This window comes from Rhineura floridana, chromosome 11 (assembly GCF_030035675.1).
Source record: "Rhineura floridana isolate rRhiFlo1 chromosome 11, rRhiFlo1.hap2, whole genome shotgun sequence".
NCBI classification, from domain to species: domain Eukaryota; kingdom Metazoa; phylum Chordata; class Lepidosauria; order Squamata; family Rhineuridae; genus Rhineura; species Rhineura floridana.
Genome location: NC_084490.1, coordinates 7741239 through 7768714, shown reverse-complemented (window position 1 = coordinate 7768714; position 27476 = coordinate 7741239). Strand labels below are relative to the sequence as shown.

The following is a 27476-nucleotide window of genomic DNA, read 5'->3' as shown; positions in this document are numbered from 1 at the left end:
TTTTAAAAAATTGCCAACTAATACAGAAATGGGGTGAACCAAATAAGTATTTATTAAATATCAGAAATAACAAGATTAGTTTTAGAATGTTTCACAAGCGTATGGTTTCATCTATTCCTGTTTTGTACTTGACTTATTATTAATCAGAACTCCAACTCCCTCTTTCTCCACACTCCTGACCTCCACCCTCAAACACCTCTTTCTCCACACTCCCAACATCCACTCAAATGCTCAGCCAATCATCCAGCATTCTACTGCTCATGTACTCCCCCCTCCTCTTTCACTCCACTTACCATATGTCTTCTATATAAACAGCACTTACCATATTTACCCTACAAGCAGGAACATCACACCTTCCAACTCTACTATTCTATGATTCTATGATTCCATTACTTATTTTTCAGCTGCCTTGTTTATGCTAATCAACCTTTAGCCATTGTTATCTGCAACTAAAGACATAGTGGGTCAGACCTTACTTTTTCCATGTCGTTGCGTTGTGTCAATGTGGCACTCTGTGTAGAGGAATCACAAACAGAACTGGCCTAAACATTAATTTGATTTTTCTTTGCTTTTTTTATTTGATTCCATTTATGAATTGCTTCCAATAAAAAAAAAAAAGGTTGTTTTCAGGACTAAGCAAAAGTCTCTTTCTAAAGTTTGAATAATATTGTGCACACCCCAATCCCCGAGTGGTGAGAGACTTCCAATGGTTCCAGAGCTTATTCAGGGTTCGGTTTCCTTGGAATTAAGGTAACTGGAGGCTGTGGTGTCTTTAGAATATATGGTTTTACTTACACATATCTACAACCCGAGTAGAAGATGGAAGGGGCTCCCAGCATTAACAATCTAACAGATCTTGCTTCTCCATTAAGCTTCCAGGGAGGCTTCTCACAGCCATAACTGCTTTGGACTTAGCACAGAGAGCAAGACTCTCTTACAGCTCCCAGATCAGACTAACAAACACACAGGCTGCCTTGTGGCCCTACCCGGGTGAGAGGGGAGGGCTACAGTCCTGAAGGAGCATCACCCCAGTTGTTCCTATGGTAACACAACTGCTTTTGACCAAGTTTTTAAACATGTCGATCGGGTACTTGACAGACTTAGCCAGAACCCATTGCCCTAGCAAAGGAACTGGCTTGATCGGGTCAGCGGTTCCTTCCAGATATAGAATGTACCCACAAACATCATTCAGACCAACCAACCCTCCCAATCCTATAACAATATGTAACATTTCCCTTTCTACCTGTCCTCTTCAAGCCTCTTGGGTCAATTGTCATACAGTTTTAACATCATCATCTGAGGGCAAATGTTGTAGACCAATCAGGAATTACTATTAGATCAATGGATGATTTGCAGTAGATTGACAAGGGTTTCTAGCTCCCATTGTTGAACAACAGCAGCAACAAAATTACTTTTTTTCTGAATTAGGCTGCTAAAATGAAGGAAAGTCACCAATAATTTAGTTTAGCTCTGGTACAGAAAATAAATTTATAGGCTCAGAAAGTGCTCAGAGGCACTCTGGCTTTTAATTCTATTGGCATGTCTTTGCACCTGGCTCTTGGTGATAGATCTTGGGGTTCTAGTAAAATGACAAAATAGATCTGACAGGTCTGAAGTCTCCCCACCACTATTATAGATCATACATCTGGTTGCAGTTGTGCGTGTGATGGGGGGGAGGAGAGATAAAATGTTCAAAGATAAAATATGACCCATAAAACTGGCTTTGAAATTTAGACAGGTAAATCTGTATATGGATCTATGGGCTCTATTTCATTAGAAACCTTTAAGCAGATGCTGGATGGCTACCTATCAGGGATCCTGTAGCAGCACATAGCCTGAATCAGCAGGTGGTTGTTCTAGAACTAGATGATCTCTGAGGGCATTTCCAACTGTGTGAAACCCAACCCCTGACTAGAAATCAATTCTATTATTGTTGCATGTCAGTTTCTGGAGGCCAATTCTCTTTGTGTATTTTAGCTGTTTTGTTTTGTTTTCATTTTCATGTGAGAGATTAGAGATGGGAAACCACACCAGATATGATGGCTTCATCCTGTTGGGTTTTCTGATGGAACGTGAGGCAGAGATTCTGCTGGCAACAGTTCTCACAGTTGTGTACGTCTTGACACTGTTGGGTAACATGACTATTCTTTTCATCACCTCTACCAATAGTCGCCTCCACACACCCATGTATTTCTTCCTTGCAAACCTCTCCATCCTGGACCTGGCTTTTTCAACAGTGACTGTTCCTTGTTTGCTAAGGAGCCTCCTCTCTGGAGTCAAGGCTATCTCCTTTGCTGGCTGTATGGCCCAGTCTTACTTCTATTTCTTTCTGGGTACAGTGGAGTACTTCCTCTTGACCTCAATGTCCTATGACCGATATGTGGCCATATGCAACCCATTACGCTATCCCATCATCATGAATGGCCAGGTTTGTGTCCAAGTGATGGTGGTCTGCTGGCTGGGTGGGTTTGCCTCCGTTCTCTATCCAACCATCATGATCACCAGGTTCTCTTACTGCAAGTCCAATGTCATCGATCACTTTTTCTGTGACAGTGAGCCTCTACTGAGACTATCCTGCACTGGCACAGGCTTGATACAGATCATCACTTTTATGCTGTCATCAGTTGTCATCCTCTGCTCCTCAGCCTTGACTATCATCTCCTACGCGTACATTGTCTCTGCCATATTGGTCATACCTACCGACTCGGGGAGGAAGAAGGCCTTCAACACATGTGTCTCTCATCTCACCTTGTTCCTAATGGCCACAAGTGTCTCCATCTTACTGTATGTGATCCCATCGAAGAAATCCACTTTGGGGGCTCGCAAGGTCCCAGCGTTACTCAGCAGTATAATCAACCCATTTCTGAGTCCCTTTGTGTATACACTGAGAAATGATTTGGTCAAGGGCATCTTGCAAGGGATTTTTGCCCAGGGCAAAGCCATGGTGACTCAGAAGCTGCAGAAGCTGCTTATGAATCATGCAGCTGGACCTCTCCACTGACCTCCATGCTCATTTATCCATCCATCTTCACTTACACTTTTCAACGTAAGCTCTCTTGCTTTTGTGAGGATCACCTGCAACTTCTTATGACAACAACAAAGGATCATGTTGATTTTACTTGTACTCATATTGACCAAAACTATATATCATACTTGAGCAAAAGGCACTGTGATGTCCTTGACATTTTATAGGCCTAATCTACTTTAACATTTATGGATCAGCTTTGTTTATTGAGACCAGGAGGCATCACATGAAATTCTTTAAACATACAGCATTCCTCTTACAGAACAACAACATTTCTCTTACAGAACAACCACTGTGGACAATCCAGGGGGCATCCTTCTTATTTTTTTTAATTCATTTTTATTAAAGAAAAAAAAACAGATTTTTAAAAATCATGTTATAACACAAGAAAGAAAAGGGAGGCAAAGGGACATTATAATTATTCTGTGTTCTAACATATTAGAGATATCTACTTTTCCATAAATCAATGGGTTGAATCCAATGCAAGTCCTATTCAGAGTAGACCTATTGAAATTAATCAGTCTAAGTTAGTTGTGTTCATTAACTTAAATGGGTCTATGAGTAGGATTAGCATTAGCTGCAACCTAGAGAATCTACTTCCCTGAGAAATGTGTTACACTATCTTTATTATAATAAATACAAAATAATGCAGACTTAGGGCTCGTCCAAACTGACCTTGATAATCCATTTTTTCCATATGCACTTTGTCATCTGACAGTCCCCACTAGCCTGTTTGTTTGCTCTTTCCCAATATAAAAACACTTTTTTTGCGCCCGCACACACAGCGCGGAGGACCCGTACTTCTTCTCGCTTCTTCCCAGCTCCTCTCCCGATTAGTTCACTTTTCCTGGGTTTCTTCCCCCCCAACATTTGCCCACATGCGCAAAAGTGATTGGACGGGAATAACGGAAGGGGTGTGGGGAAATGGCCAAGGACCGCTCATGAACCGCCTACATCGCTAAAGTCCGGGGTATTGCATCCTAGCACTATGTTGAAGTGGGTGATTCCCGGTTTAAAAATAGGAAATCACATTTTTTTGCGATACTGCAGATGCGGATTTAAACGCTATAACATCCACGAAATCGGGCGAAGTGGTATGGACCATGGAAAATTAATGAAGACACAAAGCGATCATATCGCTGATTAAACAGTCGTTTGGATGAGCCCTTAAATAAGAGTGTAAACACAGGGTTTAAGGATAGCACATTCTATCATATATTAATACAAGGCCTATTAATATTCTTTTTATATTTTTTCTGAGGAAAAACTTCATTGTAGTTTCAAAAGGGGAGGGATTCTCACTTTGCATTAAAATACTTAGAGGTACAAAACCAGCAGAGAATAAGATAGAGACACATCCATGGATAAAACTACTCACTCCTTCACTAACTGATCCAGATAACAAAGAATGAAAATAGGTTGTATTAACTCCTAATATAATTATTTTAGCTCCTAATATAATTTTGAACTCATTTAATTATTACTCTCATGAAACTTATTTGGTGCTGGGACCCTAGCTCAGTGGGACACCGCATACTTTGCTGGCAGATGGTCCCAGGTTCAGTTCCTAACCTCTCCAGTTAAAAAGGTCATGTACCAGATAATGGGGAAGAACTTCTACCTGGGGAACAGGAGATCTGGGGAGCCACTGGCAGTCCAAGCAGACATTGCTGGACGTGATGGTAGAATCATAGAATTGGAAGGAGCCTATAAGATCATTGAGTCCAACCCCCTGCTCAATGAAGGGATCCAAATCAAAGCATCCTCGACAGCCCAGCTGCCTCTTGAAGGTCTCCACTGTTGGAGAGCCCACCACCTCCCTAGGTCATTGGTTCCATCGTTGTGCTCATAATGCTAAGCTAGCATTACATCTGAACTAGTCCTATGAACATGATTCATAAAATTAATACAGAGATGAAAACCCTAAAAGAAAGATAAAGGAACTAAGAAATACATGAAAAAGAATTCTTAAGAGAGCCACACTATAAACACAGTTTCTTCTGTTTCTAAGCAAATCCATAAATAAACTTTCCCTTGCGCATTGTAATCAGTAACAATGTCATTAACAACTTGGTGCCCACAAAGACAAAGGTTCACTGCACAGATAGGCAACCTATGACCTCCAACCTCATTTCCTCTGCACCCCCAACACCTCCTGAAGCTACCCGTTCTTCCATCCCATCAGAGTTCCTGCATTCCTCTCCCCCCCCTTATGTTTCCTGGCTTTTAAAAGCATTTCCCCCTTTCTTTCTATGTACTTTCAGATCATTTGGAAGGGGAAGGGGAAGTATTTTATTTGATAAAAAATCAATTGTTTTCTTAAACATCTCCCATAGTTACAGTCTATGGCTTGGGGCAGAGCTTGGAAGGTTACTTTTAAAAAGTAATAAATTAGAGTTACAATTACATGGCCCCCAAAGTAGGAATTACCGTTAGAATTACAATTGCTCTGAAAGTAACTGATTACTTTTTCTCAAAAGTAATCACTACAATTACATCTGTTACTTAAAAAAAACGCCTACAAGGTGCTGGGCCTTGGCTGCTGCACATCTATGTAGCTTGAAACAACATTAAAAATAAGCACACATATACAGAGGTAGTAGAATGATTCTTTTTATCCTTAAGATAGCTATGGTGGTCTCTCCACTGGTAAGGGAGGTAGGGAGGTGGGGAGGGAGGCAGAGGCCACTACTCAGATCTTTGCATGTCAAACCAAGTGCAACCCCCCCTACTCAGCCAGCCAGCATAATCTCTCTCACGTAACCACCTCCCAGACCCTGCCCTGCCACCAACTAAGATTAGATTATTTATTATTTCGGTCAAAGACCAGCAAACCACCAACTAAGGGACACTCACCCAAGCAAACATTTTCCCCTGAGATGCAAAAAAAGTTAAAATACTGCAAATGTAGCACAGTAGCCAGGGGGGGTGGTGGAGGCCACTTTGTGTGCCAAGTGCAAACACAGTATTCACACACACACATATTGCCATCTTTCACCTCCACAGTTCTTTATCTCCATTCTGCTGCTGCCTTCTTCTCCTCCTTTATCCATGTTCTTGCCCTCTGGCTCCTTTTCCCCTCCACTCTATTTTTTAAAACAATTGTTTTCTCCATTCCACCCCATCTCACTCTCCACCTCCTCCCTCGTCGCCTCCTACCCACCTATAGAGCACGAGGGAAGAGCAACACTGCACAGAAGCCCAGTTTGAGGCACATGATTTTCATCCACAAATCAGAGGAGCAGAAGACTTCCCCTGCTTCCCCCCCAAGTAATGTCCCAAAGTAATGCTGGAAACATTACAATTACTCCACAAAAGTAATAAAATTACTCCTAGTTCTATTACAATCAAAATGTAAAGGAATTACCCACTTGTTCCTCAAAAAAGTAATGAATTACTTTTAACAATGAATTACTTGTAACAAATTACTTTCAAGCTCTGGCTTGGGGACAATAAGTTTTTTTCTTCAGCTGTCTGTGAAAAAAAAAGGTAGACTTCTTCTGCCTTGTGTGTGTGTATAGAACACTGAAGTAAAAAAGGAATTATTTTCACTTGCTTTCCAGAACAGTATCTACATTAGTCTGTTGTACTTGGGGGAAAAACAGCCTTCTTTTGATACTTATTTGACTGTACCCCATCAAACCCAGTGGACTTCTGAATAGATCTGCTCAGGATTTGAAATTCTAATCTGAGATAGCCATGGTGAAGCAGGGGAATCACCGTGGTTACCTACCTCGACTGTGTACATGTTTCTCAGCTAGAGAACTGCACTGTAAAATTCTGAGAAGTGCAGATTTCGAACGATGGTTGAGTTTTGCTCATGTATTGTTATGGCAAATGTGAATTAGGTTGGTCCACCTTTATATACTATCTGAATTGAATTTCTTCTCCATCTCTAATTCAGGCAAGCACAGATTATCTCCATTCAGGAAAATCTCCCAGTGCATACTATGAATATATGTAGAGAAGGTCCAGTTCTCCCAGAGATTTCAATGAAAAAATATTCACACTTCATAAACTGAGAGCAATAGTGCTGTGCCAAATTCAAAAGTACAGGATCCTTTCATGATAGTCACACCACACCCCCTTTCCCACTTTCGCTCTCTATTTCGTCTGAGTCCACAATCCACTACAATAGGCATCTCTAGAAGCCAATCGGCATGAAAGGGGAGGCTACTGAGAAGAGTCTTCTCTGTGGCTGATTCACCTCCTTTCACTCTGATTGGCTCCAATCAGCATGAAAGGACAAGGTGGCTAACAAGCTCCCCTTCCATGATAATTGGCTCATACCTAGGAACCTGGGAGGGACCCTGCCCCCAATAAAGTAAGGGTCTATGACCCCTGGGGACCCCAGATGACTACATCCCCGAGTGAGAGTGTACAGAGACCCTCAAATAACAGCCCTGACACAGGTTCTTCCCTCAATTCTTGGGTAGGGATATTCAACTGTCAGACTCAACTGTCACTTCCTTTTGAAAATTCTATCCTCACAGGGCTTGCCATCTCACAGTGTCTTACACTGGTGCCAAATCCTATCTGCAATCACTTTATTTATTTATTTATTAAATTTATTAATCGCCCATCTGGCTGATTGTCCAGCCACTCTGGGTGACGTACAAGATAAAAAAACAATACATTAAAACGTTAAAATTTAAAACCATAACAGTAAAAACCTAACCCACCTCAAAAGCCTGCCTGAAGAGCCAGGTCTTCAAGGCCTGGCGGAAGCTCATCATAGAAGGGGCATGGTGGAGATCATTTGGGAGAGAGTTCCACAGGGTGGGGGCCACTATTCAAAAAGCCCTCTCTTTAGTCCTCACCAGTCTAGCTGTTTTAACCGGTGGGATCGAGAGAAGGTCTTCTGAGGCTGATCTTGTTGAGCGGCATCCCTGACGATGCTGGAGGCACTCCTTCAGATAGACTGGGCTAAAACTGTATAGGGTTTTAAAGGTCAAAACCAACACCTTGAATTGGGCCTGGTAAACAATACAATACCTACCAACAAGTCACTCAAATGCTGCTCTCAAAGCATCCTGGACCTGTTTGTTCCTATGAACGAGATGAGAAGAGGCACCACCAGAGTGTCCAGAAGAGCCACCCCTTTGCTGAACTCTAACTTTGAACACATAATGAGAAGACATGATTCACTAGAAAAGACAATAATGCTGGGAAAAACAGAAGGGAGTAGAAAAAGAGGAAGACCAAACAAGAGATGGATTGATTCCATCAAGGAAGCCACAGACCTGAACGTACAAGGCCTGAACAGGGTGGTTCATGACAGATGCTATTAGAGGTCGCTGATTCAAAGGGTCTCCATAAGTTGAAATCGACTTGAAGGGATATAACAAGAACAACAAAACTCGCTGGTGCCTTTTGGTTTTGCGTACATGAAAATACAACTGCTGTAACTGATAGAGACCACAATGCTGTGAAAAAGACACATGAAGGAAGCCTTTTGCTTCCCTGTGATAGATGACATTTGCAGGTACAAATGCCTTCTAAGGGGATGGAACCCATCAAATCTCAGGTAGATGCAGGGATTATTATTTTTTCTGCTAGGCACCTTTAACGTTCATTTTGGGGTGCAGGCAGGAGGGAATTGATCTTGCTACCTACGCCTCTCTTCCCCAAAACATCAGTTGTGGGCAGGAAGAGCTTTCCTCTACTTCTATTCCTTCTTTGATGGAGCGGATGGCAGTTTATTGAAATCCAAAAGTACACATTAAAGTAGTGTTTCTACTTACTGTACCACTGTGTGTGTTTGACACAGTCACACACAGCTGACAACACACACAGCAAAGAACACAGACCCAGAATCAGACAGATATAATACGGAGACACACATGCCTAGAAATATTTAACACACTAAATTCATATCAAATGTGGCTAGGGTCTGAATGGAATGGGATAAAGGGGGTGGACTTACCTAGTCACTGATGAATAAGCAACAGCAAATAAATAGATCTGGATTTTAGTAAATGATTTCATTAAATGCACATTGATAAATAAATATAATACTCAAGCTGTATCAATGACATCCGCTTCATTGTTTATGGTGTGGTTCTCTTAAGAATACTTTTTCATGTTTTTCTTGTTAGTTTCTTTGTCTTCCTTAGGGTTTTAATCTCTGCATTAATTTTACCTCAAAAGAACACTTACAAAATCCGCTGTGGTGAAAATTATTATGTGAGACATTACTCGGGCAACCTAAAACCTCCTGGGAGGAAGGACGGGAGATAAATCAAATAATAAATAAATAAATAAATAAATAAATAAAATCTCTACCTGTCACATCACGACTGCGTCAATGTTCACAACTGTTAACAAAAGGTAGCCAGCTTTCCCCAAAATGTTGCTTTCCCATGTCTTTCCCCCCTTTCGTATTATTTTGCCATCTCAGCAATTTTCCGTATCTTTTTTTTTTTTAATAACTAGGCAAACGGTAGGTCTTTGGACTGAATGGTATTTGAAAGCCACTAGAGTTTCTGCTAGTGGTAACAAGTGTAAACCTGGGAGCTGATGCCCTTTACCTTTGTTACTTTAGTCACTGATATCACATAATGAAGAACTGTGTTATTCACAGGAGGATGGAAGGAGGAGGAAAAAGGCTCACCATTAACAAGAACAACGGCATTCATTTTGGCAGAACTTCCAGATTTAGAGTTGGGGGAGCGAGTATTTGACTGGGCATTTGAATTTGGAGCATCAAGGAGGCAAGTGTCACAGCTCAGTGGGAGAGCAGCTGCATTGTATGCAGAAGGTCCCAGGTTCAATCCCAGGCATCTCCAGATAGGGCTGGGAATGTCTTGTGTCTGAAACCATAGAATGCAGCTTCCAGCCAGCACAGGCAATAATGAGCGAGATGGAGCCTAGGCCTCAATTAGTATAAGGCGGCTTCCAATGTTCCAAAAATCTCTGTACAGTCCCACTTCAAATGATTAGAGTTTCAAAATTCCAGAAAGTGTTCTTCGTTGATCAGCAACATCCTTCAAGGCCTCTTTGACCTGCTTGTTCCTCAAACTGTAGATGAAAGGGTTGAGCAGAGGTGTAACCACGTTGTTGAGAACACCCACTTTCTTGCTGAGGTCCAGTCCCCCACTCTGTCTCGGCTTGACGTACATAAAAATGCAACTTCCATAGGTGATGAAGACCACCGTAAGGTGTGAGGCGCAAGTGGAGAAGGCTTTTTGCTGTCCTGCTGTTGAAGGGATGTGCACGATGGTGGAAATTATTTTAATGTAGGAAACTATGGTCACAGCTAAAGTTCCCAGGACACTAAACGTGGCCAGGAGAAAATCCAGCAATTCTAGGGACTGAGTATCCGCACAGGCAAGCTCTATTAATGGCATGTTGTCGCAGAAGAAGTGATCAATGACATTTGGGCCACAGAAAGGCAAATGAAACAACAAAACCAGAGGAATGATAAGGTATAGGAAGCTGACTATCCAAGAACCCAGCACTAATTGGGTGCAGAAATGACTGTTCATGACGGTCGTATAGCGAAGTGGATTACAGATGGCGACATACCTGTCAAAGGACATTGTGGCCAGGAGGAAGAATTCCGTGGTGCCCAGGATGAAATAGAAAAAAGATTGCACAAAACAGCCGGCAACAGAAATTGTGTTTTTTCCAGAGGCCAGGTTGAGCAAAACGTTGGGGATGGAGGAAGAGGTGAAACCGATTTCTAAGAGAGAGAAGTTTCTGAGGAAGAAATACATGGGCGTCTGGAGACGATGGTCACGCAAGGTGATGGAGATGATGAGGATGTTCCCTCCCATAGTCAAGAGGTAGGTGACAAGGAGAATCACAAACAGGAGAATTTGAAGCCATCGGACATTGGTGAAGCCCACAAGGATAAATTCAGTAACTACAGCAGATTTGTTCTCCATTACAGGCATTGATTTGTGAGTCGTTTGCAGGGAAACATTTCTAGGAAAAATGCCCCTTTGGCAACTGGAAACTCAAGATGTCTCCAGCCATTATTGCAGAATGTTTTAAGGCAGCGTTGTTGACTGCAGTCGGTAGCAAGTGCCAAAATATGGGCAACCAAGAACAAAGCAATTTGAGAAGAAAATCAAATCAAACAACTTATGTCAAGGTAAACTGAGGCAACATTTATCTGTCTCTCATATAGTGTAACACAGAGAGAAGGAAGCAGAAGGTAATGGGGACTGTGGAGGAAAGGAAAAGGAGAGAGAAATCTCTCAAGTTATTTCCTGTGCCTATATAAACATCATGTCATCTGTCTCCGTTCAAGAAGAATTACATTATCATGCTTGCCATTGTTTTCAGTCCTTTGCTCTGGTAGTTATTCCCATTGAGGTTAATTGCTAGATGAACACCATGAATACATTCGCTAGAGAATTCTCTCTCTGCACGTGCATGTGTGTAGGAAGGAGAGGAAGATTTCCAGTCCAGTTCTCCTAAATGTTGGAAAAGTTAACCATGTTTCATTTGACCAAGGAGCAGGGCTTGGCCCTACCATTAGGGAGAGTGAGATGGATGCAGATGCTGAGAGTCTGTGGCTCTCCAAATGTTGCTGCATTGCAGCTCCTGTCATCCCTGGCCACTGGCTGTGCTGGCTGCAGGCTAATGGGAGCAAAACAATATCTGGAGGGCCAGAGGTTCCTAATTCCTGTGTCACACGGCCAACCAGGTCACAAGGTGAAGGGACGTATCTCAGTGGTAGAGCATTAGCTTTTGCCTGCAGAAAGCCCCAGATTTTTTTCCTCCTGGCATCTCCAGGTGGGGCTGGGAGCAGAAGCGGAGTGGCAAATTCAGAAGTGCAGGATCCCTTCATGATAATCACACCATACCCCCTCACAGCCATGCCTCCTTCTCCACTTTCTCTTGTCTCCTTTGCTCTCCTCCACTACAACAGATGTCCCTAGGAGCCAATCAGCAGGAAAGGTGAGGCTGTGTGTTAGATACTAAGAAGAGTCTTCTCAGTGGCTGACTCACCTCTTTTCACTCTTTGGCTCCAATCAGCGTGAAAGAACAAGGACTCCTCAGTGGCTAACATGTTCCCCTTTCATGTTGATTAGCTCATACCTAGGAACCTGGCTGGGACCCTGCTCCCCAAAAAGTAACAGGTCTACAACCTCCCCATGACCCTGGATGACTACACTCCTGGCTGGGAGAGACTGACTGTCTGAAACTCTGGAGATCTGCTGTCAGTCTGTATAAATCAGTGCTCTTCAATCTTGGGTCCTCAGATGTTGTTGGACTACAACTCCCATCAACCCCAACCAGCTTAGCCAATGGCCAAGGATGATGGAAGTTGTAGTCCAACAACATCTGGGGACCCAAGGTTGAAGAACAGGGGTAGAGACAATCCTGAACTAGATGGACCAATTATCTGTCTCCCTGTAAGACAGCTTCTTATGTGATACATCTCTCCTGGGGTATGTAATTTTTCCAAGGATGACTATAATTTTTCAGCACCTATCTGTGGCTTATTCATCCCAGAGTGCAGGACACGGAATAATGGGCTCAAGTTGCAGGAAGCCAGATTTCGACTGAACATCAAGGAAATACTTCCCAAGTGTTACAGCCACACAACAATGGAGTCAATTGCCTAGAGAGGTAGTAGGCTCTCTGACACTGGAGGCATTCAAGAGGCAGCTGGCAGAAATGTTTTGATTTTGATTCCTGCATTGAGCAGGGAGTTGGACTTGATGCCTTCCAACTCTACTATTCTATGATTCTATGATCTCTGGCGCACTGAGCAGATGAGTATCTGGGTAGATGGAAGGGGGCTTTTGCAGTGTCAGGACATGGAAATATTGTGAGCTATTTCCTGAGTTTTGCGGGGAGCAGCCATTCTGGTGTGAGTAGTTGAAAAGAGACTTGCCGGTCATAAGGTTGTTAATGCAGAACATTCACATATGCAGTCCTGTAAATGCAGATATGTTATGAGAGAAAAGGTCCATTGTCCTGTGCTAATGGTCCTGAAGCCTCTGAAACTGATGGGCTGAGCTGGCATGGTGGAGTGGAATGTTCATAAAGTGATGGCTGTGGGAAATGAGCTGGTTTTCCAGAGACAAGGGAGTTGGGAGGGGGATGGTGAGTGATAGAAGATAAGGGGTGGACTGAGAAGAGAAGGAAATAATGAGACAAGAGACTAATGAGAGAGATGAATTCGAGGAAACTTCAAAGTGCTTAAGTTCTGTAGGCATTGTATGCTAAGGCACTGTTCTTCAACCAGATGTTGTTGGACTGCAACTCCCATTATCCCCAGATAGCATGGTTGATGGTCAGGGATGACGGGAGTTGTAGTCCATCGACATCTGGGGAGCCAAGGTGGACAAATACTGTGCTAAGTTATTTAGTTAGGAGAAGCAAGATTTACTGGAGACCAGATCAGGTGGGAAAAGGAATTGGGACACAATGGGTTGTAGTCAACTATGTTTTACTCAGAGAAGATCCACTGAAACTAAGTTAGTCATGCCTATTGATTTCAATACAGTTACTCTATGTGTTGTGACTGAAAAGCAAGGAATTTCATAGATGGTTTCAGGGCTAGCCTGAGATATAGGAACATTGAAAATATGATCATTGGTCCATCTAGCATAGTATTGTCTGCATTGACTGGGACCTTCTGCATGCAAAGCTGATGCTCTGCCACTAAGTTATGACCCTTCCCAATAGACATTTTTCTGTCTGGACAAAGGACACAATGCTCCTTCCCCCATCTTCCATGTGCACAATTTGACTACTTCATAATTGGCAATGGGATGGCATCCTCCACTGTACCCAAGGGCAGCAGTCTAGGTTAGGAAATGAACTGCAGGCTAGCTCATGGGACTCTGGGGAAGTGGGGGGGGATGACCCAAGGACACAGCATCTTCCACTTGAGGCAGCTGCCTTACTGTGTCTAATGGTAGGGCCGGCCGTGATTAGTTTGAACTAACTAGCTAGTTCTTTAGCTGCAAGCTTTCCACTTTAATAGTTTCTGCTAGACTTTGACATCTTGTCTCACTGCTTCTCCTTTTAAACTGCAACCCTGATCATCACTTGGTTATTTGATCATCTGTCACCACACACCTCAGTTTTTCAGCTAACATCGTTGGGGCAAGATTTTAAAATCAAGTTTGCAGTTGTGGAATTTATTTTATTTTATTTACTTTTTTTTTGTTTGAAAAAAATGCTACAATGTACAGCATCAAAATATATTATCTATTTATTCAATTTATATTCTGCCCTTCCCGCCAAAGGAGCAAACATAGCATGACAAAAAAGAAAAGAAAAGCATACTAAAAACAGTTAAAAATGTTCCAACACACAATTGCAATTTAAAACGTTCTAAAACACAGTTGAAACATTCTTTCATCAGTGAACTTTGGGTTGCCAGGAATAGTCCCCTTCAGCCATCATATGCACTTATATAATACTATAATGTAAAATAAATATATATATATATAATCATATGAATCAGAAACATAGGTTGCCAAAGAATAAGGAAAGTTCTAACCATCATTTAGCAGCTGAAACTGCCTGCAGTTTCTTAGAACAAACTGCTGTGACGGATTCAGCACTCTCTGCCCCCTTTGGGAATCTATCTCAGACTGACTCCCCTAAATACAAACCCCCATTAGAATCTGATGTTGCCACCTCTTTGAATTCTATCGCAATTGATATTGAAGAATTGAGGCGGGTACCTATCAAAGGTCTTTGATAGCAACCCTATTCCTACGATATTAGGTAGAAGGAAGTACAACCAATTAACACCATACGTTCGTTCCAAAGAAGGCATAGTACATCGCCATCTACTTGCCCCTGTACAATTAACTCAAAAAGAGGGACAGACTCCTGCCTTAAACAACTTTTTCGGATCCCAAATCGCACTCCTTAATGCAAGATCTGTAAATAAGAAATCGGTGATTATCCAAGACCTCATTGTGGACGAACAAGTAGATGTATTATGTATTACTGAAACCTGGTTAGACAAAGCCGGCGGAGTTAATTTGACTAGTCTTTGCCCGCCTGGCTTCATGGTTATACATCAACCTAGACTTGGCGATCCTGGAGGCGGGGTGGCAATAGTATATAGAGAGACTATCTCCCTAACTAGGATCCCCCTTTCATCTCCTCCTGGATTTGAACTCCTTAGTCTAAAATCTGGCAACCAGGATAATTTGGTAATTTTATTGACCTACCGTTCTCCATGCTGCCCCACGTCCACATTGCAGGATCTATCGAATTCGATCCTGGAATTAATGTTGATGTCCTCCAAACTGTTAGTATTGGGTGACTTCAACATTCATGCTAATTCTTCTTTATATGGTGCGGCTCGAGAGTTTATGACGACTATGTCGACCTTAGGACTTCTTCAACTAATTAAGGAACCTACACATAGAGCTGGAAACACTCTTGATCTTGTTTTTTACACAAGATCAGATGAAGAGATCTTAGCAGTCTCTGACTTATCTATTCGTCCATTACCATGGACGGATAATTATTTAATTAAATTTAAAATTCCACCACTATTTACCCCTTCTACAGGAAACAATCCCATTAAAATGATTCGTCCAAAAAGATTATTAAATCCAACAACTTTTTTATCTACTGCTGAAAAACTCCTAGTTCCTCGACCTAATGAGTCTATTGTTGATCTAGTAGATTTCTGGAACAATACAATGTCCGGTACTATAGATATTATTGCTCCGTTACGCCCTCTCACACACTCTCGATCTAAAGTTGCCCCATGGTTCTCTAAGGAGTTGGCTGATATGAAATGGACCTATAGGGGCTTAGAACGCCGTTGGCTGAAGACACGGAGCCCCTGCGACCATCTTCAGGCAAAATTTTTTCTGAAACACTATATGTCATCTAGAATTACGGCTCAAAGAACCTTTTTCTCGGCCACCATTGCATCTGCTGATGGCCGACCAAAAGAACTCTTCCAGGTGGTTAAGAATTTACTTAACCAAGACCAGCATAAGCCGAATCCTGATCATTCTGCTTCTCGTTGCCAAGAACTAGCCACGTACTTTAGTACTAAAATTGCTCAGATCCGTTTCGACCTTGACACTAAGAATATTATAATTTCCAACCCCCTCCCTGCCACTCATGTCTGCGTTGCCACCTTAGACTCTTTTCAGATCGTACATCCAGCAGATATAAATAACCTTTTGGAAGGGATGAGACCTACCACTTGTCTACTTGACCCTTGCCCTTCCTGGATTATAAAACAGTCCAGAAAGGGACTCGCAATTTGGATCAGTGAGTTGATTAATGCCTCCCTCCAGCAAGGTCACCTTCCAGGAAGCTTAAAAGAAGCAATTGTTATTCCATTATTAAAAAAGCCTTCCTTGAACCCTTCCTGTTTAGACAGTTTTCGTCCTGTTTCTAACTTACCTTTTTTAAGTAAAATCATTGAGAGAGTTGTAGCCGCGCAACTCCAGAGTTTTCTGGAGCTGACGGATTACTTTGACTCATCTCAATCTGGTTTTAGGCCAGGTCATGGAACTGAGACTGTATTGGTGGCCTTAGTAGACGATTGTCAGCTCTACACTGCGTCAGCAGTGCTGGTGGGGGGCTGGAAATTCCTGGGTGGTTGGCAGGGAAGCAAAGTCCTTAGCCGGCAGTCTGGTCATAAATCTGCCAGGTCTAGGAGGAGGGGAGCTGATAAGGGCCAGGCTTGTCCAAAGCGTACTTGCCGAGTCAGGAGTCCAGAAGTGAGGTCAGTAGCGGTCCAGGATCAAGTGCCAAGGGGTCAGTCCGAAAGAGGGTGCCAGGAAACTAGGAACACACAAGCCACGCCTGACGTTGCAGTCAGCAACAAGCTGCAGCCAAGGTGTGCCTTACAAAGAGCAAGGTTGACAGCAGGTGTGAGTCCTCAGCATTTGGGCCTTAAGGAGACAGGCCTGCCTCTCTTCTGCCTGACCTTCTGCTGTCTACGTTCTGCAGGTGAGGGGGGAGTATCCTGTTCACTGTCTGTGTCTGGCTGCAGGGCCTCTGCTGTATCTGGGGTGCTCTGCAGCTGAGGGGGAGAAGGAGCTGGATTCTCAGGAGGCTCCTCCATGTCTCCTTCTGAGTCTGCTGCTCCTGGGTCTACTGCTGTTACTCCCGAGTCATCCTCATCTGAGGAGTCCTCTGACGGGGCCATGACACCGATCTTCGGAGAGAGTTAGACAAGGGGAATGTGGCCTTACTAGTTCTCCTCGATCTTTCTGCAGCGTTCGACATGATCGACCATAAAATCCTCCTAGACCGCCTCTTCGAGATGGGCTTGCGAGGCACTGTTTTTCAGTGGCTCCGCTCGTTCTTGGAGGGCAGATCACAGAGAGTATTGCTTGGGAATTTTAGTTCTGATCCCTGGCCGTTATCATGTGGAGTTCCACAAGGCTCGGTGCTTTCACCGATGCTATTCAACATTTACATGAAACCACTAGGAGAGATCATCCGGAGGTTTGGAATTCGATTTCACCAATATGCTGATGATACCCAGCTTTATTTTTCCTTTCCTCCGGATACGAAAGATGCCATCCTCCCATTAAACAATTGTCTAACAGCAGTAAAGACCTGGATGACACAGAATAAACTTAAACTAAACCCAGATAAAACAGAGGTGCTGGTGGTTGGACATCGAACTAAGTTGGATACAGGGAATGTTCCGATATTAGACGGAGTTGTACTCCCTTTAAAGACTCAAGTCCGTAGTCTCGGTGTTCTCCTAGACTCGGCCTTGACTCTAGAGGCTCATGTTCTTGCAATCTCTAGAAGCGCTTTCGCCCGCCTGAAGCTAGTTCGCCAATTGCGTCCTTTTTTGGAGCTTTCTGACATGACCATTGTTACCCATGCCTTGGTCACGTCTAAACTAGATTATTGTAACTCACTTTATTTAGGTCTTCCCCTTAGAATACTCCGCCAATTGAAATTGGTTCAGAGAGCAGCTGTTAGGATGCTAACTGGGGCGGACGTCCGAGCTCACACTACTCCGCTTTTAAAACAACTACACTGGCTTCCAATCTCCTATCGAGTTCAGTTTAAAATCCTGGTTTTAACGTTTAAAGCTTTATCGGGCTCAGGTCCTAGTTATCTATCAAATCGTTTGTCATTTTATGAACCGGCCCGTCCTTTAAGATCTTCTTTAGACCCTGGTCTTAATATTCCCTCCTTTTCCCAAATTCACCAGACGGGCATTAGGAATAAACTGTTCTCAGTGGGGGCACCAACTCTTTGGAATGCTCTTCCCCAGGAAATTCGTTCTTCCCCTTCTCTGTTTAGTTTCCGTCGCCAAGTTAAGACCTTTTTATTTCGGTTAGCTTTTGAATTGTAATGTGTGATATACTGTATATTTCTTATAATGTTTTATAACTTGTTTGGTATGTTATACTGTACTATGTTGTTTTATTATGCTATTGTTTGCCGCTTAGAATTCCTTGGAACTGAAGCGGGATATAAACTTTTTAAATAAATAAATAAATAAATAAACACCCAATTATTTGTCTTTCTCGTGGTCCATGGTATCCGCAGAGCTCTCCTCCAACACCACATTTCAAATGAGTTGATTTTTCTCTTTTCCACTTTTTTCACTGTCCAACTTCCGCATCCATACCTAGAGATTGGGAATACCAAGGTCTGAATGATCCTGACCTTAGTGTTCAGTGATACATCTTTGCATTTGAGGACCTTTTCTAGGTCTCTCATAGCTATACTCCCCAGTTCTAGCCTTTTTCTGATTTCTTGACTATTGTCTCCACATTTAATTATGTGTCATCATTTTAGCTTCTAATGGTAGTTCTGATTTAATTTGTTCTAACACCCAATTATTGGTCTTTTTCGCAGTCCATGGTATGCGCAGACCTCTCCTCCACCACCACATTTCAAATGAGTTGATTTTTCTCTTATCCGCTTTTTTTCACCGTCCAACTTTCACATCCATACATAGAGATCGGAAATACCATGGTCTGAATGATCCTGACTTTAGTGTTCAGTGATACACTTTGATGAGTATTTGGATGGTAACTGACAGGGGCCTGCTGTAATGGACTAGGGTTGAAATACCAGCACTGATTTATTTCCAGGTTTTTTCCCCAAGTGCAATGAAAAAAAGCTGATTTGGATCTGCACCAGGGATGGGGAATGTGTGCTTTTCCAGATGTTGTTGTATCGAGCTCCCATCAACTCCAGCCAGCATTGCCAGTCGTCAGGGATGATAAGACATAAAGTCCAACAATATTTGAAGTCCCACAGCTTCTCCATTCCTGATCTATGCATTCCAAATGGTCTGGGAGCAGATTATTGAGCAGGGGCTGGACTTCATGGCCTTATAGGCACCTTCCAACTCTACTATTCTATGATTCTATGGTTATCTGAAGGACTTCCTCATCCTAAAAACAGTTTCTGAAGACCTGCCTCCAAATGCCCACATGTGTAGAGATCAGTTGAATGTCAACTGTGGGCAAGGCTTTGTTTGTAGTAGCACCCTGGCTATGCAACACTTACCCCAGAAATATTTGCCCAGCAACAACTCCTCTATCATTTAGGTATTAGGTGAAAATTATAACGTGCTCCAATGTTTGGCCAAGGACACTATGATCTTTGTTATTGCTGCTGCTATTGTTTCTGTTTTAATTTTACTTGTGGCTCTTGTTCTTGTATTTTTTTTAACTGATTCTTCTTCTTTTATTGTGAAAGGGTAGGATTTTAAAAACAATTCCAGTAAATAAATATTGAATGGCACAATGCCAATGTCCCCATTTCATCTTTTCCTAGCAAAATACATGAGAACTAAAGCCCTTTAAGGCTTCATGGTTCATGGCTATGCTTCCTGAGGCTGATGGGAATTGTAGTCCAAAACGTCTGGAAGACCACAGATTGGGTAAGGCTGAATTACATGATATAGACATTCCTTTTGGACAGAGACACAACATCATTGACAACCAGATTTGGGGATGGGGGTGTGTGGGGGAAGGACACAATAAAGAATGGTCATCACCTGTCCTCTGGCCAACCACCATGGGAAGCAGAATGCTGGACTAGATATACCAGATTGATTCATTAAGCTAATTTTTCATATTAGTAATATTAATAACAAGCCTTTTAAGGACAGACCTTATCCCAATCCACATCTGTGTAGGAATTGTTAAAGATGTTTTTAAATATTATTTTTAAAAGAGGTTTTTTAAAAAAATGTTTTGTTTTTATGATGTTTTATAGCTGTTTTGTCATTTGTTTGCCACACTGGGCTCCTTCTGGGAGGAAGGACAGGATATTAATTTAATTCATAAATACGTAAATAAATAATCTTAATAATAATCATGTTGCTTTAATTGCAGACAACCAAAGTTGAGCAAAAGGCTAATATAGCCCTAATTATTGTTTCCCTTTTACTTTTAGGGAAGTTCAAAAATGAGGAATGCCACCATGGTGGGCGAATTCATACTCTTGGGCTTGACAGACAACCGACACCTTGAAATCATGCTTTCTATCCTGCTGTTTGGGATATGCCTTTTGACAATAACAGGAAATATATTATTATAATCACACTGGTGAATCAACAGCTCTGCACACCAATGTATTTTTTCCTCCGGCATGTTACATTTGTGGAGATTGGGTATACTACCACTATCATTCCTAAAGCTTTGGCCAACATGGCTATTGGCCAGAAGACTATGTCTTTACCTGGTTGCTTCAAACAGTCCTTTCTCTACTTAGTTTCTTCTGCTGGTGGCCATATGCAACCCTCTTCGCTACTCAAGCATAATGAATGGTCAAATCTGCTCATTGGTGGTGCTCTGCTCTTGGGCTGGGGGATTGTCGCTGATTACAGCTCCAACAATTGCATTATTTCAGTTGCCCTTTTGTGGCCCAAACATTATCAACCATTTTTTCTGTGACAGTGGGCCACTGATCAAACTTGCACGTGCAGACACATGTCTGCTGAAACTCCTCAGTTTCCTCATTGCTACAGTCTCTCTCCTTGGGACCTTGGCTGTAAACATTGTGTCCTAGGTCAATATTATCTTCACCATCATGCGCATCCCATCAACCATAGGGAGGCAGAAGGCTTTCTTCACTTGTGCTTCTCGCATCATAGTGATCTCCATCACTTATGGCTGTTGCATTTTCATGTACACAAAACCAATAGGCACCAGCAAGTTAGACTTCAGCAAAGGGGTGGCTCTTCTGAATGCTGTTGTGTCTCCTCTCCTGATTCCATTGGTATACTGCCTGAGGAATAAACAAGTCCAATACAGCTTGTTACATTTTGGAAGGACTCAAGATGATTTTGGGTTCACTTGACATCAGAACAAGTAGTTTGACAAAGACACTTAGCAATTTTCAAGTGATCCATTGGGAAAAATGTTTGGGAACCACTTTTATAGAGTTGTCAGTACTAAGAAAAGGCTGTAAGTTGTTGTTGCCCACCCTTCATCCAAAGGTGCCAGAGTGGGTCACACAGTTTTAAAGTACATCCAATAAAAATTTAAAATCTAAAATCTAAAAATATGCACTGTGTTTTTATAGTCAAGAAATCAGAAGAAGACTAGGACTGGGGAGGGCAGCTATGAGAGAACTAGAAAAGGTCCTCAAATGCAAAGATGTATCACTGAACACCAAAGTCAGGATCATTCAGACCATGGTAGTCCCGATCTCTATGTATGGATGTGAAAGTTGGACAGTGAAAAAAGCAGATAGGAGGAAAATCAACTCATTTGAAATGTGGTGTTGGAGAAGAGCTTTGCACATACCATGGACCGCGAAAAAGACAAATAATTGGGTGTTAGAACAAATTAAACCAGAACTGTCACTAGAAGCTAAAATGATGAAACACTGAGGTTATCATACTTTGGACACATAATGAAAAGACATGATTCACTAGAAAAGACAATAATGCTGGGAAAAACAGCAGGGAGTAGAAAAAGTGAAAGGACAGACAAGAGATGGATTGATTCCATAAAGGAAGCCACAGACCTGAACTTACAAGATCTGAACAGGGCAGTTCATGACCATTGTAAAAGTTTCCTCGGCCTATTTTCACAGCTCATTAACATGCTACATCCAACATCCTCAATATTTTGTTGTCTTTCCTGACTGACAAACCAGTGACCTTGGCAATATTTCTCTTTGCACCAGAAATGAATAGTGAATCACCTCTTATTGCAGATTCATATCCCTAAGCACATATCACAAGGGTTATCTGTTCTTTGCTTGTTAGGATACACAAGGGATGTTTATGTTGCTTCTCCAAGGAGCAGGCAAATTATTTCATTTGAAAATAAGTCTGCAATCTGTTATGCTTGTAGGCTTCCCATAAGCACCTGGCTGGCCACTGGGAGAACAAGATGCTGGACTGGATGGGTCACTGGACTGATCTACCAGGGCTACATATATTCTTATGTCCTTTCAGCGAAATGCAGGCTGCCTGTCTACTTTTTGTAGATAGGAAGCCTCCTGTTCTGGAATCCAAAGACAGCTGCCCAAACCATTTTGCTGAGTCTCCTTTGACTCAGATATTGATATGAACCAGAGAAGGATTAGAGGGGTGTGTGTCCATGTGTCTTAAAAAAAATCACCTCTTTGACCACAGTTTGTTATGTCATCTGAACCAGAACAAACTGTGCTTAGTTTTAACTATACTTGGTTCAAAGAAGCAAACTCGACGCGAAACACGCCTGGTTTGTTTGGATGACATAAACCACAGTTCTCAATTCAAAATGAGAAATTGAAGTTGGTTGAAAACACCATCAGATTTGTCTTCTCTCCTCCCCATGACTGCACCAAAGGAAAACAGGGGAAGGGGAGTAGGTCTCTGCAAATAACACTAAACTATGATTTAGCATTACATCGAAACCAAGTTTAATGGCATCTCAGAATGCCAATTTTCCTGACTATGGAACATAGAAAGTTGCATTATAGTGAGTTGGACCATTGCCCAATGTAGCTCAGCATTGTCTACACGGATGAGCAGTGGCTTTCCAGGATTTCAGGCGGAGGTCTCTCCCACCCCCTTTTGGAGATGCCTGAGATTAAACTTGGGTCCTTCTGCTGGAAAAAGATGTCCTACCACTGTAGACCCTTCAAATGCTTTTGGACTCCAACCCCCAACGCCCCTCAGCCAGCATGGTCCATGGTCAGGGATGATAGGAACAACATTTGGAGGGTTGTTCTAGACACTCTCAGGGTGAAGACATCAATGTACATCATCCAGGATGTTCAGTTCCAGTTTACGGTCAAGCTCAACAGCTTGGTGAAAGAATTGTCTTAAGTGAACTGCCTAATAGCTTTCTGTGTTGTCTCTTTTGTGGATAACTCTTGTTGAGGGAAACTGAGCTACTTGGAAAGGACTGAGCTAGGAAGAGGAGAAGGAGGAAATGAAATAAAGCTGAAAGGAATATGTAAAATATTTGAAATCTGACAGGATTCCCCACAAAAATCCAACTTTAGAGTGATTAAAATAATGATACCTCTTCAGTATTTTAATTATTGTGAGCATTAAACAGGAAATGATATTGGTACATATTGTCAGTAATATTAATTACTGTTCAGATGGCAGTTAAATATTTTTGTTGTTATTTATAAACTTTTTATCCCCCCTTTCTCCCAGAAGGAGCCCAGAATGCTGACAAATACCAGATATTCAAAGCAATTCATTGGATATGCAGTGCAGGCATAGTGTAAGGTGTGATGCACTGGTTAGAGTGTCAGACTAGGTTTTAGGAGACCAGGGTTCAAATCCTCACTCAGTAATGAAACTCACTGGATGCCCTTGGGCCAGTCACTACCTCTCCACCTGTTGAAATAGATATGTAATAAATAAACTGTTATTCAGTCAATATTCAGCAAAATATTCATAGAATATTCCTGTCAATATCTGATATCACAGAAGACAGTCAGGGGTGGGGCAGACAGCAAACAGATTTCATCTGTGCATCCCAGGATAGCCACTAGCCATGTGGAAGCCACCTATATGAGCCATGACCCTTACTGATAACTTTGCTGTAGTATGAGGTGAGCCTCTTGCATCAGATGATCAGTTGGTGTCCTGCTCCCCCGGGAAGCAAAGCTTAAGTCCCTGGTGTATCCTAAGGAATTAAGAGCTAATATCCATTGTGTTAAAGGCTTGCTTAGGGACAGGAACCTGCACCATTACCTATGAGAGGCTGCCTCTAAGAAGCAAAGACTGAATAACTCTCTCTGATTAAGGACCTGAATGTGGACCATTGCTTATCAGAAGATCCTTCTATGTTCGACTCCCTGTGCAAAGAGATGGAGAAATGAATGCAATAAAACTGGAAAAGTTTCTTGTTTGTGAGGTAAGGAAGGGAAAAGTAGTTTAGAAAGCATTGAGGACATGGACAGTTATAGCCTTTTAGTTTGCTTTTGCAGAAAGAGATGGCCTCCATCATTGGACCTGAGAGGTGGTCACAGATCTGTGGTAGAGCGCATGCTTTGTATGCAGAGGATTCCACTTAAGGATAGATGAGCCTATTTCCATCCCGTGTGGGTGCTACATGTGCTTAATCATCCAGTATTCTGAGTTTTTTTTTTTTAAAAAGACAAAAACATTCCAATTAAAATTGTACATATTATTCTGTGTGGTTTGGGCAGGTCCAGGGAGAGGAGGGGTAGAGAAAGTCCTGTTGCGCCAGCAGAAATCCTTGCACTAGCAGGATGTTGTCACTGGATGCAACTTAACAGGAACACATTTTTGTGTGCATTTCCCAGGCAAAATATGCACTTTTAGCATGCAACGTTTGAACCGAAGCTGTATTGCAAAATTTGGAGATGTGCACTCTGACTGATAAAGGGGTTCCAATCCATGTGTAAGTCCATGTGAATTTATCTGGTTTCCTTTATCATAGAATCATAGAATAATAGAGTTGGAAGGAGCCTACAAGGCCATCGAGTCCAACTCCTTGCTCAATGGAGGGATCCAAATGAAAGCATTCCCGACGGATGGCTGTCCAGCTGCCTCTTGAATGCCTTTAGAATGCCCTAGTTTCAATCACTAGCATTTCCAAAATCACTAATATCTCCATCTAAAAGGACCAGGTAGCGGGTGAGGGGAAAGACCTCACTCTGGGACCTTGGAGAGCTATGGCCCTTCAGAATTGAAAGTAGTGGGTTAGATGGAGAAATGTATGACTTGATAGGGCAAATCCCTAAAGTGCTTCTTTAAACTTATTGTAAGTTACTTGATTGGTTCTGGTCCACAGGTTCTAAGAAGTTGTTTTTATTCTGAAGAAAGAAGGATATGCATGCAAAACATCTGGAAAGTAGAAAAATATGAATGTCTTCTGGTTGATGTGGAGTGCAAGCGGTATGTATTTTGTTAAGGACTGCCTTTTGAGAGGTGGTTTAAAACCAGTGCTGCCCACCTTGTACTCCACCATCAGTTCCCACATAGAAAATTGCCATGCATAAAAAGTCCTGGTTCCACTTGGGATCTGATTGTGAAGTACAATTTGCAACATTGTTAAAAGTGGCATTCCTGCACCCACGCTGTGTATTTTGCCTTTGGGTGAGATCCATTGGCCCGGTTTGAAAGCATTTGGTTGTCCTAACAGTATCTATTCGAGCTCATTCTTTGCCCACTGGCCACTGCTTTTACCATGCAAGGCAATATTGATACAATTATTGTTCTTACTATAAATATTTCATTTATTTATTTATTTATTTATTTATTTATTAGATTTATATACCACCTTTCCTCCCAGTTAGGGGTAGATCTTTTTTTTTTTAACTTTTCAAAATTAGCCACGGAAAATCACTGAATAAAAATCCAATCCACGATGATAGAGAATAAGTGAATTAATGGAAAATTCAGTGCCAAACCCGAATTGGGTGGAATTCTAGCACATCCCTCATTTTCCTATCAAAATATTAGCAGGGGCAAAGTGTGGGCAAATCGGATGACATAAAAGAAATGGGACAACTGTATTTTGATGCTGATTGTACTGAAAAACAGCATCAGAGGTTGCAATCCACGGGAGGTCAGCAGAGCTGACAGAGGCAGCACAGCTCTGGTAACTAGGTACGAAGACCTAAGAAGTGAGCATGGGTGTTCTTTGGCATCTGGGCCAGAGAAGGAATCAGAGAGATGGCCAAAGGCTGTCCCAGCAAATCACCGATTACATCTCCTAGCAATGTTCCTGTTGAATAATGGCAATTTTTAAAAAAACAAATAATCAAAATTGAATAGCAACATTTATTTAATATGCCTTACCAACACTGAATTCTAACTCTTGATTTCTCTTCACATTTCATTTAGGAATACGGCAACAATGGATAACAGCACCCTCGTGACAAAATTCATACTTTTGGGCTTTACAGGCAACCGGCGAGTTGAAATCTTGCTTTTTACCATCTTGTTTGGCACGTATCTTTTGACAATATTGGGGAACATGGTGATTATTATGATCACACTGTTGAATCCCAAGCTCTACACCCCAATGTATTTCTTCCTTCGACACTTTGCAGTCTTGGAGATTGGGTTCACCACCACTGTCATTCCCAAAGCTTTGGCCAACCTAGCTGTGGGGCACAAGAATATTTCTGTACCTGGTTGCTTGATGCAGGTGTATCTATATCTGGTTGTTGGAGCCACAGAGTTCCTTCTGCTGGCGGTTATGTCCATCGACAGATATGTGGCCATCTGCAACCCTCTTCACTACGCAGCCATAATGAATAGTCGTACCTGCTCATTGCTGGTGCTCAGCTCTTGGGCTGGGGGAATTTTGCTCCTGATGGCTCCAGCAACTGCATTATTTCAGTTGTCCTTTTGTGGCCCAAATGCCATGGACCATTTTTTCTGTGACATTGGACCTGTGGTTAAACTAGCATGTATAGACACAAGTGTGCTGGAACTGATGTTTCTCCTCGTTGCTACACTTTGTATACTTGGGACCTTGGCCATAAACATTGTGTCCTATGTCAATATTATTTCCACCATCATCTGCATCCCATCAACCGCAGGGAGGCAGAAGGCTTTCTCTACTTGTGCTTCTCACTTCATAGTGATCTCCATCACTTACGGTAGTTGCATTTTCATGTATGTAAAACCAAAAGGCACAAGCGACTTAGACATCAGCAAAGGGGTGGCTGTTTTGAACACTGTTGTGTCTCCTCTTCTGAATCCATACATTTACTGCCTGAGGAACAAACAGTTCCAGAATGCCCTGAGAGCTGGATTCAGACAGAGTGCTGCGTTTTCTAAGAACCTAAGGTGATTGAGGATAGGATTAAGATCAGCTCCAGCATGAATAATCGATGAATGAATATGAATTTCAGGCTGATACTGTATGAACAGATGTCTTACATAAAATAAGATCCAAATCAATTTTGATGTCAAAGAGTATAAAAGGCTGTTAGCAGAGTGCCAGCTGTACAAAACGGGATAACAAGCAAAGAGCATTTTGTGTAAGAATGTCAAGTGCTATTCAATAACGTAGACCATACTTGCCCTTAGCAAAGACAACTCAAGCAAGAAAGTCAAAGT

At 42.1% G+C, this 27476-nt stretch overlaps 3 protein-coding genes and 1 pseudogene across 3 annotated transcripts; 3 read left to right on the top strand and 1 right to left on the bottom strand.

Annotated features, from left to right (window-relative positions):
- Positions 1-2017: 2017 nt before the first annotated feature.
- LOC133366934 (olfactory receptor 6J1-like) lies at positions 2018-3001 on the top strand. The gene has a single exon (XM_061590484.1). The coding sequence runs from the start codon at positions 2018-2020 to the stop codon at positions 2999-3001; it is 984 nt and encodes a 327-aa protein (XP_061446468.1).
- Positions 3002-8031: 5030 nt separating this feature from the next.
- LOC133366933 (olfactory receptor 6E1-like) lies at positions 8032-10914 on the bottom strand. Its single transcript, XM_061590483.1, has 3 exons — positions 10006-10914; positions 8381-8433; positions 8032-8074 (listed from the first exon to the last, which is right to left on the bottom strand). The coding sequence occupies exons 1-3, from the start codon at positions 10912-10914 to the stop codon at positions 8032-8034; spliced, it is 1005 nt and encodes a 334-aa protein (XP_061446467.1).
- Positions 10915-20398: 9484 nt separating this feature from the next.
- LOC133366932 (olfactory receptor 6E1-like) lies at positions 20399-21277 on the top strand (annotated as a pseudogene).
- Positions 21278-26262: 4985 nt separating this feature from the next.
- On the top strand, positions 26263-27207 carry LOC133366931 (olfactory receptor 6C74-like). Its single transcript, XM_061590482.1, has one exon. It carries the CDS (start codon positions 26263-26265, stop codon positions 27205-27207), a length of 945 nt encoding a protein of 314 aa, XP_061446466.1.
- The last annotated feature ends 269 nt before the right edge of the window (positions 27208-27476 follow it).